The 14344-nt window shown below is 40.7% G+C and overlaps 1 protein-coding gene across 1 annotated transcript in view; it reads left to right on the top strand.

Annotated features, from left to right (window-relative positions):
- Positions 1-830: 830 nt before the first annotated feature.
- FAM189A2 (family with sequence similarity 189 member A2) overlaps positions 831-14344 on the top strand; it is a 51371-nt gene continuing 37857 nt past the window's right edge. The window contains exons 1-2 of the mRNA XM_016135534.2: positions 831-1366; positions 10603-10659. Coding sequence (XP_015991020.2) covers positions 953-1366; positions 10603-10659 — 471 coding nt within the window. The 5' untranslated portion in view covers positions 831-952. The remainder of the gene's footprint in view (positions 1367-10602; positions 10660-14344) is intronic.

Below are 14344 nucleotides of genomic sequence, written 5' to 3'. Positions count from 1 at the left end.
TTTATTAGGGTATTTCTTTGGAAGATTGAGATTCTGTGTTCTACCAGGTGGTGCCTAATAAAGCTCATGAGTCAAGGTGATTTGGACACTGAGTGTAACTTTAGCTACGCTCTCTGGGCCCCCGCCAGTTTTCTTTCTGAATTCCGGATACTTCCGAGGTAAACTCGTGCTCACTCTCGCTCCCACCACGGTGCTGGGAAAGAACCCCCGCTGCCACCCCGCCCTTCCCCTGCCTTCCAGGAGTCCGGGCGGCAGCGCAAAGTCAGCGTCACGAAGCCCACGCGAGTGGTGACTTCGCTCTGCCTCGTCCTTCCCCGAAGCCCTGCGGCTTAGACTTTTCCCACCAAGTCACCCAAAGCCCCTCCTCCTGCCACCATCCCCCTACCTCGCGGGAGGAAAGTTTAAAACCTGGCTCTCCCTTCGCGTTTAAGGTTTCCAGGGTCCGCTCTTGGCTGGACCGGAAGGGGGCGAGGGTCCACCGCGCTTCTCCTGCGCTGCCGTCCAGCCCCAGCTCGGCGGGCGGGGTACAGACTTGGATAGCCGGCCGCCAGCTCCCGTGCGTGCTGACCGCCGGGTCCCTCCTAGTCCGAGGGACCTATTTTAAAGAATTGGGGCTGGGCACCTTTCCTGTACCCCAGGGAGAGGTGGGGGTTCGGTTGTGACCCAAAGGCTGCAGCAACCCCGCGGGGCGAGCGCAGGGCGCGCGCGGGTGGGCGTGGGTGGGCGTGAGGGTGCGTCCGGCGCAGGCCGGAGGCGGACCCTCCGGGTGGCAGGTGGGTGCGGCCGGCGGGAGCCGGGGCAGCTGCGGCAGCAGCAAGTGGTTGGGCCGTGCGCATTTCCTTCCCTCCCCCTTGGCCTCGCAGCCCGCCCGCGGTGCCCAGTGCGCGGCGCCGGCGGCTCCGCTCTGTGTCCCCTCCCTGCAGCCACCGGCCGCTCCCTTCCCCGCCCGTCCATGTCCCTGCCCGTGGTGCTCCCGGGCTCCTGCTGCCCAGTGGCCGGGCTCTCCGGCGGGCCGCAGGCCGGGGGCCCGGGCGCCGCGGCCGCCGCCGCCCAGGAGCCGCCGCTGCCCCCGCTGCGGCCGCGGTGGCCCCGGGCCACGCTGCAGCCCCCGCTGCGGCCTCGCTGCGCGTCCACCGCCACCGGGGTGCTGGCCGCACCGCCGGCGCTCTCCTCCCGCCGGGCCGCCGCCGCCGCAGCCGCCGCCGCGGTCCCGGGCTCCGCGCTGTTGCCTGCTCGCCCGCTGTTGTCCCTCGGGCTGCTGCAGCTAATCCTGGGTTGTTGCATGGTGGCGCTCAGCTTCGGGGCGCTGTCGCTGAGCAGCTCCCCACAGGTGAAGAACTCGTGCCCGTTCTGGGCTGGCTCCTCGGTGAGTGCCGCGCGCGTCCCGCTCGCCTTGGCAGGGCCCACCCAGGGAGCAGGGGGCTCTGGTCGGACCCTTCCATGTGCCATGATTAGGTCTCCAGGGCTGCAGGTGGGAAAGCACAGCCCCTCATGTCAGGTGAAGTTTTTGGAAAAGAAGGCTCAGGGAGAGTGGAGTTCAGGGGTTAATTGGGTTGCATCTGGACAGCATCTGTTCCTCGCAGGCTAAAGTATTTTGCTGTCGCTGTCAAGCTAATAGAATAAAACAAGTTCCCAGATCTGTGGGAGATTGGGAGGATGGTAGTGGGTGGCAGAAAAGTGGGAGGAAAATGGTCAAACTTCTTTCTACCACTGAATATTTACTTCATTGACAACCGCTGCTTGGGAAGGACAAGGATTTGATGTTTGTTCACTGAGGTATCAACAGTGCCTGGCACATAGTAGGTTTGTGTGTGTGTGTGTGTGTGTGTGTGTGTGTGTGTGTGTGTGTGTAGGACGTATGAAGTGACAGCTTGACGTAGGCACATCATTCATTTTGTTCTACTTTAACACACATAAATGTGAAATATATCTGGCGTAGGATGGCTCCACTCTATTTGGGGCCGAGGTAATGGCAGGGTGTGTGTAAACTCCTGTTTGTACCTGGTCATTAAAGGAGGGCCCTAAGCCCCTACTTGGTTCCTGGAGCCACACAGGCTGCTGTGCAGAATTTAATTATCCAGAACCCAAACCATCATTATACATGAGCTCTCCAAAGTTGTGGGAGCTGGGACAGCTAGGTGGAGATGTCTGTCCCGCTCAGGGACATCCAATGAAAAATGCTGATCTGGGGCAAAGGTGTCTAGCCTCCAAGAAAGGCTGCTGCCCTCCAGCGACTGTGAACACTGGGTGGCTCGTCTTCCTAAGCTGCCGCATGACAATTTTACAGCTTCCAGGATATCCAGCATCTTCGGTTTGCCTGGGGTTGAGAGATTTGGGAACAGGTCTTTTAGGAAAGATTGTGGGAGAAGACTATTTTAAAGTAAATGACCTTTTCATAAACTAACTAAATCTAAAGGTCTGGCAGTGTCTAAGATCTGTAATGAATATATGTTCTGAATGCATGAAGACTGTCCTTGTGCAGATCCGCACGTACCCAGATTCAAGACCAAATTTTAAGAATATAGGGAGAACTAATTGAACCCAAAGAAGTTGTTTGCAGAGAACATTAAGAGAGTGTGGCCTGACATTGTATACTTAAATCGATGCCAATTTGCTCTTCTTTTGAAATATTTTGATGCTAGATGACCTTACTGTGGTATAACTCATGCATTGGTAACTGAAGTTTGCAGCTTGTGCATTATGTAAAAGAAATCCCATGCTCTTGGCCCTGCCCTTGGTGTCTCCTGTTGGCCTCCCCGAGTGTTCTTTAAAACTCCAGGAGAGGAGTATTCCTGACTGGGTAGGAATTAGATCCATTATGATCCCTAGTTCACTTGTCAGACTAAATTGAGCCAAATGGTGGGTGCATTTCATCTCTCTAAATACTGTGGGCCACAAGTGAATCTTGGCATACATTTTTAGGGATTTGCTCTTTGTGAAATCATAATCTCTTGTCTTCTCAAAGGTAGCTATTTAGGATTATTGAAAACTATTTTTGCTCTTCTAAAATTAAACCTGAAATCAGTGTTCTATTGTGAATTATTTTGGAGGTAAATGGACTTAGATGTCAATCAAGCCACAGCTGGAGGTGATGAAATATTAAAAAAAAAAAAAAAAAAAAAAGCCGTCAGCCAGAAGATGAAGGCTATTCCCCCAGGCCTGCTGGCTGGGTGTGTCTTTGTCTCCAGGACCCAACAGTCCAGAGCAGGGAAAGATTTGACCTAAGTTCTCTTCTGTAGTGATGTTTTCCACAGCCTGCCTCCCAATAACAACAGTTGCAAATTTGCTGCTGGCTCTGTGTGTTCTGATAACTCCAGGAGGATGGGTGTTCCAAGCAGGGGAGGAATTAACTCTATCACTCTCCCTAGTCCATTTGTCACATTAATTTCCCATATCGTTTTGAAGTAAATCTCAGACATCATATCATTTCATGTGTAAATGCTTCAATATATGTATATTTTTTAAAAGAAAATATAAACAGAATAGGGAGACAGCATAGAAGTGACCAGGAGTCTTGGGAACTCCCCTCCACTTTTAACCTTTTATTATGAAATTTTTAAATTTCAGCAAATGCAAAAAGAATAGTATAATGAACCATTTTTCCATCACCCAGCTTCAGTAACTATCAACACATGGCCACTTTATACCCACAGCCACTCATCTTTCTTAATCCCCACTGGATTATTTTAAAGCAAATTCCAGGTATCATAGTTTCAGCCATTAAATATTTCTGTATGTATTTCTAAGAGAAAGGGACTATGCATTTCTAGTTAAAAGAAAGGGACTTATTTGCACACTGCAATTAATATAAAGAGAGCTAAACTAAGGTTTTTATGAAAAAAGCTTAAAAATTATGACTTGAAGACTGCATGTTTTTTTTTAAATAACAGCTTTACTGAGATGTAATTCATATTCACATTTAAAGTGTGTAATTCAATGACTTAGTAAATTCAGAGTTTTGCAACCATCATCATGATCAATTTTAGAAAATTAAAAGAAACCCTGTACCTATTATTAGCAATCACTCCCCATTTCCCCCTCATCCCTTTATCCCTAGGCAACCACAGATTAATCTGTTTTCTATCTCGATGGATTTGTTATTTTGGAGATTTCATATAAATGAAATCATACAATATGTGGTCCTTTCTGACTGGCTTCTTTCACTTAGCATAATGTTTTCAAGGCTCATCCATATTATGGCATGTACCAGTACTTCATTCCTGTTTGTTGCCAAATGAGATTTTATTGTATGGCTATATCACATTTTATTTATTACCCAGAAATTTTATTGGCATACGAAACTAGATAGTTGAGTGGCAGTGCCAATTTAAGTCTAAGGTTACTCCAAATCCACATGGGAACACAGTAAAAGGATATCCTCGCATTTCAAGTTTTGAATGACCATTATATGCCTTAATCTGCTATATTAATTAAATGGGCAAATCTTCAGTAAATATTTTGCTTGTATATTTGATACAAACTTAAATCAAAGGACAAATATCTTCATTTGAAAGGTCTGTTTTATTAAACACAGTATAGTTCAAGAATATTTTTCCATCTCTGTAAGTGTTCCCATCTTGAGCCTAAGAATTTGAGGCTTCCTTCACTTGTCTGAACCTTGAAGGTATATTTTATCTATTTGAATATATATTTAAAAATTGGCAAGTCCTATAAAGATTCTTTTTCATACTTTCAGCAAATTGAAGGGAATGTTTTTAATGTACTCATTGTTTTTAAGCATTCTGTTAACCTTTTCTTCATGGTGTCCTTGGTTGGTGACTCAATCTACTATTATTACCAAAGTTCATAAAGCTAAGAGATTAGCCACTTGTAAAAACAACCTGAAGTTGACTCCAGGTGGGTGGCAGAGAGATCTCGATGTCCATGTTCAGGCCATGCTGTCCTGGCCCCTGATTTGGGGAAGCATTTCATTAATATTAGATTCCACTGAAATTATGGGAGACTCAGCCTACCAACACTGTGTTAGATTTAATGAAAGAGTAGAGAGAGTCGCATTGATTTGTGCCTCCTTCAAAAAACAAAATTCCTGACTCTGATGACATATGTGATCCTTGGGAGATATTTCAGGCAAATGGTAAGAAGCTGATTATTATTTTCAGTTCTTCTTTGGGAGTCCTAATCGCTGCTTGAAGTCACTGACCTGCACTCATGATCACTCATCCTTTGAGTCTGTGACTCTTTGGCAAGATTCTTGTTCCTTATAAAAAAGAACGAAAAGTCCAGAAGAGAAACCAATGCACAAATTTCAAAGTCTCTACAAGTTAAACAAGAGTAAATATATTTTTCTATCATAATTATCAAATACTACTTTAATATTTAAGAAACATTTTAAATATAATTTTTATGATGAATTTTATTGATTTTCTTTGGTCCTTTATTTTACACAACAGGAGAGTTACATTGATAAGTTCTTGAACAGGTCATTGAGCCTCTTGGCCTCAGTTATTCATCTGTAAAATGGTTGGGATGATTCTCCCCTCAAAATTGATTTTGTGAGGGTGAAATTAGAGAACGTTTAGGAGAGTGCTTTGCTGCTGCACCCTGGAACCAAGCCTGGCACATACTAGAACCCTTATCAATATTTTTTAAACATCAAGGCAATATTTTATTAAAGTAAGATGAACAGGCCAGTTTTTTTTGTTTGTTTGGTTTTTTTTGTGGGACATGCTCGTAACCATCATGTATGCATTAGAAATATCTAGTTGCCCACATCTTTACTTTTTTAAGTGAGTCGTGCTGGACAGATAGGGAAGAATGATATGTATGCACACACACTTTTTAAAAAAATTGTCAGTGTAAAAGCTAGAGGGCAAGATAGGTTATTGAGAGCTTTGATTATTCTGTGCTTATTTACCAGGTAAACATGGCTATTTTTATCTCTATGTTTAGATATAGCAATTTTTGACAAACAATCCAGGACATTTTTGCCCTAATGCATGTTAATGGATTAACAAATGAAAATAGGAGAGTAAAATTATGTTTTTGATCTTAATGATTTGATTTTTAAGCTGAAAAATTAAGACACATTAACCATATGTGGTGGGTAACAATGATTCTTGCCTGGAGTATCTCAGAACCCTTCTTTGGAATATCAGAAAAAAAGAAGGCCTCTGTTTTTTCCTAAAAGCTGCAAGGAATGGGTTGCAAGTGAGTAAAAGCAAAATTTTAATAAATCTCATTATAATAATATAGAGACAATTAGAAATAGATTCTTGCCTGTTCATTCAGAGCAAGATGCATCTTGCATTGGGTGGAAAGAATGCTGATGGAGTTGGTTTTGCTGCTGATGTATTCTGTTAAGAAGCACAGAAGTGAAAAACGTGTTTAGGTTTCCAGTCATCTTTGAGCAAGTTAATCTCCTATTTTTGACCTTCATTCATTCATTTATTTATCACCTGTTCTTTTATTCATTGACTCTTGCTATAACGGAGTGCCTTAAGGAGGCTTTAGTGGTATTTGAGTGAATAGTCACAGGTTCAAGCCCTCATGAGTTTCCAGTGAACATAAAATACAATTAAACAAGTAACAGCATTATTTCATTATGGGTGCCATAAAGGATGATTGTTGACTCCCTTCTGATGGAGCTCCAGCTACTGCTGCCACCAAGGGAGGTAGAAGCAAAACATACCTCCTCCTTTTTTAACTAACTAGCTAACTAACTAACTAACTAACTAACTAACTAACTAACTAAATAACTAACTAAATAAATAAATAAATAAAGTAAGCGAAATATGTTTATTGTAGAAATGTGAAATTCAGAAAGGAAAAGACAGAGAGAACTTAAATCAACTATAATCTCACTGGAAACATCTTTAATGTGTTTCTTTCCAGTCCTTCTTTTGAAATTTAAGTATAGTTGGTAAACAATATTATATTGTATTAGTTTCAGATGTACAATATAGTGATTCTATATTTTTATGCCTTACAGTATGATTGCCCCACTAATTCTAGTAATCATCTGTCTCTGTGCAAACTTATGACAACATATTGACTATGTTCCCCTTTACCTTCTCTCCACCACCTCTGGTCTCTGTTTCCATGAGTCTGTTTTTGTTTTGTTTTGTTTATTTTTTTAAGATTCCGCGTATAATTGAAACCATATGGTATTTGTCTTTCTCTGTTTGATTTCTTTCACTTAGCATAATACCCTCTAGTTTCATCCATGTTGTCACAAATGGCAAGATTTCATTCTTTTTTATTGCCGTGTGTGTGTGTAACATCTTTATCATTAATTTGTTGATGGACATCTAGTTGCTTTCATATCCTACCTGTTGTAAATAATCCTTCAATGAACATAAAGTTGCACGTGTCTTTTTCGAATTAGTGTTTTTGTTTTCTTTAGGTAAATACTGAGAAATGAAATTACTGGGGTGTATGGAAGATCTATTTTTAGTTTTTGGAGGAATCTCCATACTGTTTTCCACAGTGGCTGTACAAATTTGCAGTATGCCACCTTCTTCCCTCCCTTCCCTGAACTGTCTCCATGCATGAATTCCACCTCTCTCCCCAGAAGAAATGTGAGTGCCTTTGTTGTAGGGTGCAGGACTAAGGTGGATGTAACTACAACTCCCACCTTCAACTGGAATGCAAGCAGTTCCTTAAAACATCCCTGTAAAGAAGGGTGGTTTATGAAAATCCCGTTGGGATTTATCATGGGTGTTTACTGAGTCTATAAAACAATTCAAATAGAAATGACACCTTTAAATATTTTGTCTTCCAGACCATGAGCGTGATATATATCTCGAATTATTTGGGTCTTCATTTCATATTACTCAATAAGCTTTATATTTCTCTATACTGAGGTCTTAAGTATCTTTGTCATATTTTTAGATTATTGGTATTTCTTATCTGTCAAATACATTTTATACATATTTTTAAATTATGTTTTAAATTTAGTTTATTGTTCATATATGCAAACCACTCCTTCCAAAAAAAAGAAAGATAGCTTAATTCTTTTGTCTCAGAGACCCTACATTTGAAATGACAATTGTAGGTTGTGATTTATAAACATAAGTGTGCATATATATAGATAGATAGATGGATACACATATACATATATATATCCCTTTCAACTTATCCAACAGATATAAAAAGCACTGTTTTAAAGGGAATATGTTCATGGATGTTTAGCGCAGCATTGTGTGTGAAGGTTTAAAAACTGGAAATGGAGTGAATATCCATGAATATGGAAATGATTGAATACATTACTTACAACCACACAAAGGAATATTATGTAGCCATTAAATGGAAATGAATGTAGCTATTTCCATGGACATGAAGAGATTTCTATCAAGTATTTATTGGGAGAGAAAAAGAGAAAGAAAAGTATCTTTTATAATCCATTTTTTTATAATTACACCCCTTTGCATGTATATATACACATACACATGTGTGTCTAGCGATGAAAATTTAGAGAAAAATATGTACATGTGTAAAATATGTAAACCTACTAAATTGTTAACGTGGAGGAGGGTGGGATGATATGGCTGGTGGGGGAGGTAGGAAGTATAGTTTAGGCATATCACTATTTTTATAGGTTTTTATGGGCTGGGCTGGACATTTCACTTTAATAATACCGTTTTAATGGGAAAAATGTGTTTCAAAAAGCTGAACTACAGGGTTCTGTATTAATGGAGACTGCTGGCATTTCAATCATATTTATATTTTAGTGAAGTGGGCAGTTTGTGTTTCCCTCAAGGGCAGCCCAATTTTAAGTATGTTTTCACAAAAATACTTGCATTTTCTCAGCAAAGCCTAGTAGACAGCTGTGTGGGCAGGCAGGGAGCACATGCATGTGAAAGCACGAATGCCTGCGCACACCTCTGCAGGGCAGAGCCAGCACCAGGGCATGTAGTTTGGGGGGAATCTCTGTCATCACAGTAGGGTAAACCTTTTGAGTTAGAAGAGACCAGAGATGGTTTCCCTCACTTACCATATTTCTAAGGAAACAAGAGTGAGGAGAGCATAGGTGAAATGACTTGGGTAAGGCCAGATTGATTTTTAGAAGCCAAGTAGGGAACCAGGATCCCAAGGTCTCGTGGAGACCAAGTCCCAATTTGTAAAGCAGATACAGCCCAAACCCTCTAGATGGGCCACGTATGCCCTGTGCGTCTCCAGGCAGAAATTCGTTTAGGATGAGGAAATATCCTGTTGCATATAAGATGATTGCAAGGGTATAGTACCTCATGGGCAGACAGCTGATAGTAGGTTTGAACTAGATGGAATACGAAGAAATTGTTGCTTATATACCCATAGGTGGTTTTTGGTCCTTGACCTCTGCTGGTTTGATGTTGTGGAGTGATTTACTTTCATTTGATAAAAGGAGAATGGAGAGTTATTGCAAGCAGGCCTGTGAGCTTTTGGAATTTGAATTTGAATTCGAACAATGCCAAATCCTTACTGATTTGTAGTCAATAAACAGTAATTGAGAAATGGTGCAGTTGAGTGATTTTGGTAAAAGGTGTACTTGAATGAAAATCCTCATGACTGCATTCAGCAGGTGCACTTTATCACACAAAGGTAAATGTGCTCAAATGGCATCAGAATGTCCCTGGGCTGAATAATTAGTTTCATTATTCTTCTCCAACTGCTTAGTGAACTGTATTATTCAAAGGCTGATTGATGTTGGTTTCTAGTTTACATTTTTTACAAAATGCTCATTCCTCTTTACAGAGGATTTTAGCTTGTTTATTGAAGTATCACTTTGCAACAGGAGATCTTCTCACTGTAGCCCCTTGCCCTTTGTGCAGTAAATGCTCAGGAACAATTATTAGTTGCCAATCATGTGACAGGCACTGTGCTAGGAGCTGGAGATTCACAGGGATGAGACAGGATTCATAGTAAGTGGGAAAGACAGATACAAAAGAAAGTTTTTTGGGGGGGCGGGGAGGGAGAATTATATTTAGAGGGCTTCCAGGAGTGTGAGATGGTGAGATCGGTGAAGGCTTCTCTGAGGGGGTGACTGTTAGTTGGGGTCTTACAGGATGCATAGGAGTTCTCAGGCAGCTCGGAGGAAATTGAGAGGAAAGGGCACTGCAGCGAAAAGAAGTGCAAAACCTCTGAATGTCTAGAGCCTGGCTTGTCTAAGGAAGGACAGGTGTGCCTGGAAGGAAGGTGTGTGGTGAGAGGGGCAGGGATACATGGAGACCAGGCTTGAGAAGTAGGCAGGAGAAGATCCTGCAGGCCTCGTTTACTATTTTGAGGAATTTACTTGTTCTATAAAGATGGACATCCATCTAGTGAAGCTAAGGTTGCAAAGAGATGTGCATCTTATGTAGCTGACTCTGGCAACAGATTAGGTGCTACTGGGTGCAGGGAGCCTGGATCGGAAACACTGATTCCTTCACTAACCGGAAGGATAGGCTAATTTCTGTTTGGGTTCTTAATTGGTCCTCAAATAAAACACACACAGTCAATAAGAAAGCGTGAAGGATAGTCCAAAGTGGTAATCAGCAGGAGCTACTAAATGTTTGAATTAGAAGGCTTTGAAATGTCATTGTTTTAAAAAATATTTAGAGACTGGGGCATGATTTATTGGAATTGGTTCCTTTTCTAGATTTATGATACTGTTTGTCTTTGCAGGTGATACTCTCTGGAATCATAGGATTAACAACTTGGAAACGGCCTATGATACTCTTGGTATGTACTATTCTTATAAATTGTTACCCTTTGTAAAATGTGCTATTTATGAAGTCTGTTGAGATAAATCATTGAAGAAATGTTCAAGGTTCCATGTTCATTAAAAAAAGAAGTTAACACTGGACAATATTAGAGGTCAAATGTTCTCATAACAGTAAAGTAGGATGATAATTTTGCCTATTTTCTGATTCACTTTAAGATTCTTATATACCCAATTGTAAACACGTGTTTCTCATTCCAGGTTTAGACCTATCATAAAGACATAATTAAAACAAACAAAACAAAACAATTTACTGTGGACATTTTAAAGGAGTGGTCCCCTACGTTTTTGGTCCCAGGGACTGGCGCTCTTATGAGAATCTAATGCCTGAGGATCTGAGGTGGAGCTGAGGCAGTGATGCTAGCACTAGGGAGGGCCACAAACACAGATAAACCTTTGCTCGCTCACCGCTCACCTCCTGCTGTGCAGCCCAGTTCCTAACAGGCCATGGACTGGGACTGGTCCATGGTCTGGGGGTTCAAGACCCCTGTTTTAAAGAATATGCAAAAGTGGAGAGAATAATATAATGCACTCCCTGTACCAATCACCTTCCTTCAATGATTATGTGTTAACTAATGGCCAGTCTTGTTCAACTGGACCCCGCCCTCTATAGTCCGCCTACCCTCTGTATTCTTTTTTCCTCCATATCCTTTTGAAGCAAATCTCATATTAATCATGAGTACATAATTTTTGTATTGTTATAATGCTTTGGTTGAGCAACCTCAGAATCTCATTGCTTAAGTTTTCTATATTCTCTGTCACACAAGTACTATATTATTATGGTGATATAGGCATAGTTGGTGACTTTATTTTTTCATTATCGAGTTAAATTCACAATATAAAATTGTGTTTTAAAGTATACAATTCAGTGGCATTTTATACATTCCCAGTGTCCTTCCTTTGTTTTTATTTGCTGTGTCCTTCACATTTAAAGACTACTATAAAAAATGATAACCAATGAAGTTGCTAAATTTCAAGAATAGAGAATATAGTAAATTCAATTTAAAGTAAACAAAAATTTTTTTCTATGCGACCTTTTTTTAACTTTTCTATCCATTTTGAAATAAGGTTAAATAATTTTCTTGCCATTTGTGTGTATAAACTTAATACTTTAAACAGACTACTGTTTGCTAGGTGATGGGTAATGAATATAAAACTCGTTAAATTCTTAAATAGAAGGAGAAACACATTGTAGCATAGTCAGAAAAATTGATCCTAATATTGTGTGGACGATCTTGAAAAACTAAAGAGTTTTCAGACCCACCAGACAATTTAGGCAGCATTTTACCAGCCCATCAATTATTGCATTTAGTGAAACTATGCTAATATTTCTGGAAGGAACAAATTACTGATGCAGCCTTTTAAAATATTAGCAATATCTGAAAAAATGAGGCTCTGGTTGACTTTTATGGCATGTGTTACCAGTGGCTAAGGTTGTTTTGCAACAAGTCTCTAGGTTTACAGTCTCTGCAGAAGAATTTTGGATGGTATTCAATGTTTATACTAATATTTGGTTATAGGAGTCATCTTTTTCCATTGGGTTGATATTGAAATGCTCAGTAATACAAACCTGAGGTATTTAAATTAAATTAAAATCAGAACATCTCTAATACTTTTTGTACTTTTTAAATTCCAAATGGTGAAGAGACTATGAACTGATTTTCTGGGTAGATATTTAAAAAGCTCTCCTTTTAAGACATTAATTTCTTTAACATTCTTTTCTTTTGGAAAGATGCCTTATTAATTTATTATGTGAACTCAAGCAACTTTAAATGAAAGTGACCTTAATAAAAATGTGTCTTTATTATATTCCTTTAAATTTCTCTCTCATTTTTGTTGGTAAGTATATGTTCTTGGTCACAAAGTTGTAACCAGTTTGTATATCCCTATGTTATGCTCTGCTTTTTCTGTTTAATATTAATTTAATTAAGTTCATATCAGTAAATAATTTTTCATGTATGAGGAGCCTACACTGCCTGTCACTTAAAATTGCCAAGAAGCTTTCTTTCATATTTCTGTATTACCTGTTGGACATTTGAGCTTCTGTATTTTGACTGCTACAAAAGGTCACATAAAGATTATTTTGAAATGTTAATTTACATCAATTTATAAAGAAGATAAATTAATTGATGAGAATTGTATAGGAGAAAACTTTCTGAGTACATCAATAAATCATTTGAGCCTTAGTAAATATCATAAATGAGAAATCCTCAGTCTATGTGAATCTTAGTTGTTGTATACCATTATAACCTGTGCCAAATGCAAAAATGAAAAAATCATGTGATATAATGAAATAAACTGGACAAGCTAGTCAGACACTACTAATTTGAGGCCCGGCTCATCCCCAAAGGCTGTATAACCTTATGCAAACCATTTAACTTTTCTAAGTCTAGTTTTCTTTCCTGAACAAAGGGGATAATCTCATGACACCAAGGGCTGGCTCTACCACCATCCCTCCCCCGCTTACTGGATTCTTTACCTTTTTTGTACCCACCCGCCCCCTCCCGTTCCTGAGTTTAGGGAATGCACCAATGGATGATTTTTGGTGGGAGGTCATGCTCCAAGAGAGAAGCCAGTGGAGCCTTGTGGGTCTGTGTTCTCGAAGAGCCAGGCTTGGCTGGGCAGAGTTCCGGCCCTTATCCCCTTCATGTCCCACACTCTGCCCACAGGAGTACCTTTTGACACTGACACAGCCAGGCTGTCTTACACAAACTCGGGACCTTCTTCCTCTAGTTGTTTGCTTGGCTGGCTCCTTCTCTTCTGAGCCAGCTCAGCAGTCAGTTCCTGAGAGAGACCTTCCCTGACCACCCTGATTACCGTGGTCCCTCGTCCCTGCCCCTCACTATGCGCCAGCACTGGATACTGGGTTCACAGCCTGTGTGCTATTCAATTACTAGTTGTCTGTCTACCCCAGTAGATAGTTCTGTGAGGATGGGAGTTTTGTCTGTCTTCTTCACCCTATATCCCCATGGCCATTGTACTTATTAAGAAACCTAGGTCCTGAGTGAGTTCTTATGGTTTCTCTTTTACTTTTGTCTTAAATTTCTCTTACTTGCTTTTATTCTCTAGAAATTTGTAGTCTTTCCTTTTTAACTTTGGCATGGTTAGGGAGCATTTTAGTGGTGGACGTTGGGAGGGGACTGGTTAGTCTTTTCAGGACCCTTCGAGAGGCAGGATGTTTTCATTTTGAGTTGTTACTGTGCCAATTTAGCAAAGTCACTGGGATGTTGTTGGGAGGTAGAGATAAAGTAAGCAGCTTCCAGAGTATGGGCTTTCTTATAGGTGCTAGCCGACTATCCTGGAATGTGAATTCTTGATTGTCCTGAGGTTGTAGCTTGGGCCAACCAGTATGTACTTAACGTCACACCATCTGTGTTGAAGTATTTTGAAGTTCATTACAGATACACTACAGTAATATGTGAGTATCCAAGTTGCTGAAGGGAGCCCTCTGACCATTCCTGCATTCAGGCTGTCTGGGCCTATATCACAGGCTATAGTGATCGAGTTCTGAATATGACTATGAGAAAACTACATGAACCATGAATGATTTGGGGCAAGAGGGGAGACCATTTTGAATAAGAGAGCATCTTAAAATAGATGCATTGTCATGTGAAAAGTTGCAGAATAATATGTATGGTACCTCTG

Source organism: Rousettus aegyptiacus, unplaced genomic scaffold (assembly GCF_014176215.1).
Source record: "Rousettus aegyptiacus isolate mRouAeg1 unplaced genomic scaffold, mRouAeg1.p scaffold_m13_p_3, whole genome shotgun sequence".
Taxonomy (NCBI): Eukaryota; Metazoa; Chordata; class Mammalia; order Chiroptera; family Pteropodidae; genus Rousettus; species Rousettus aegyptiacus.
The sequence above is the reverse complement of the archived record's forward strand: the minus strand, read 5'-3'. Positions and strand labels throughout refer to the sequence as shown.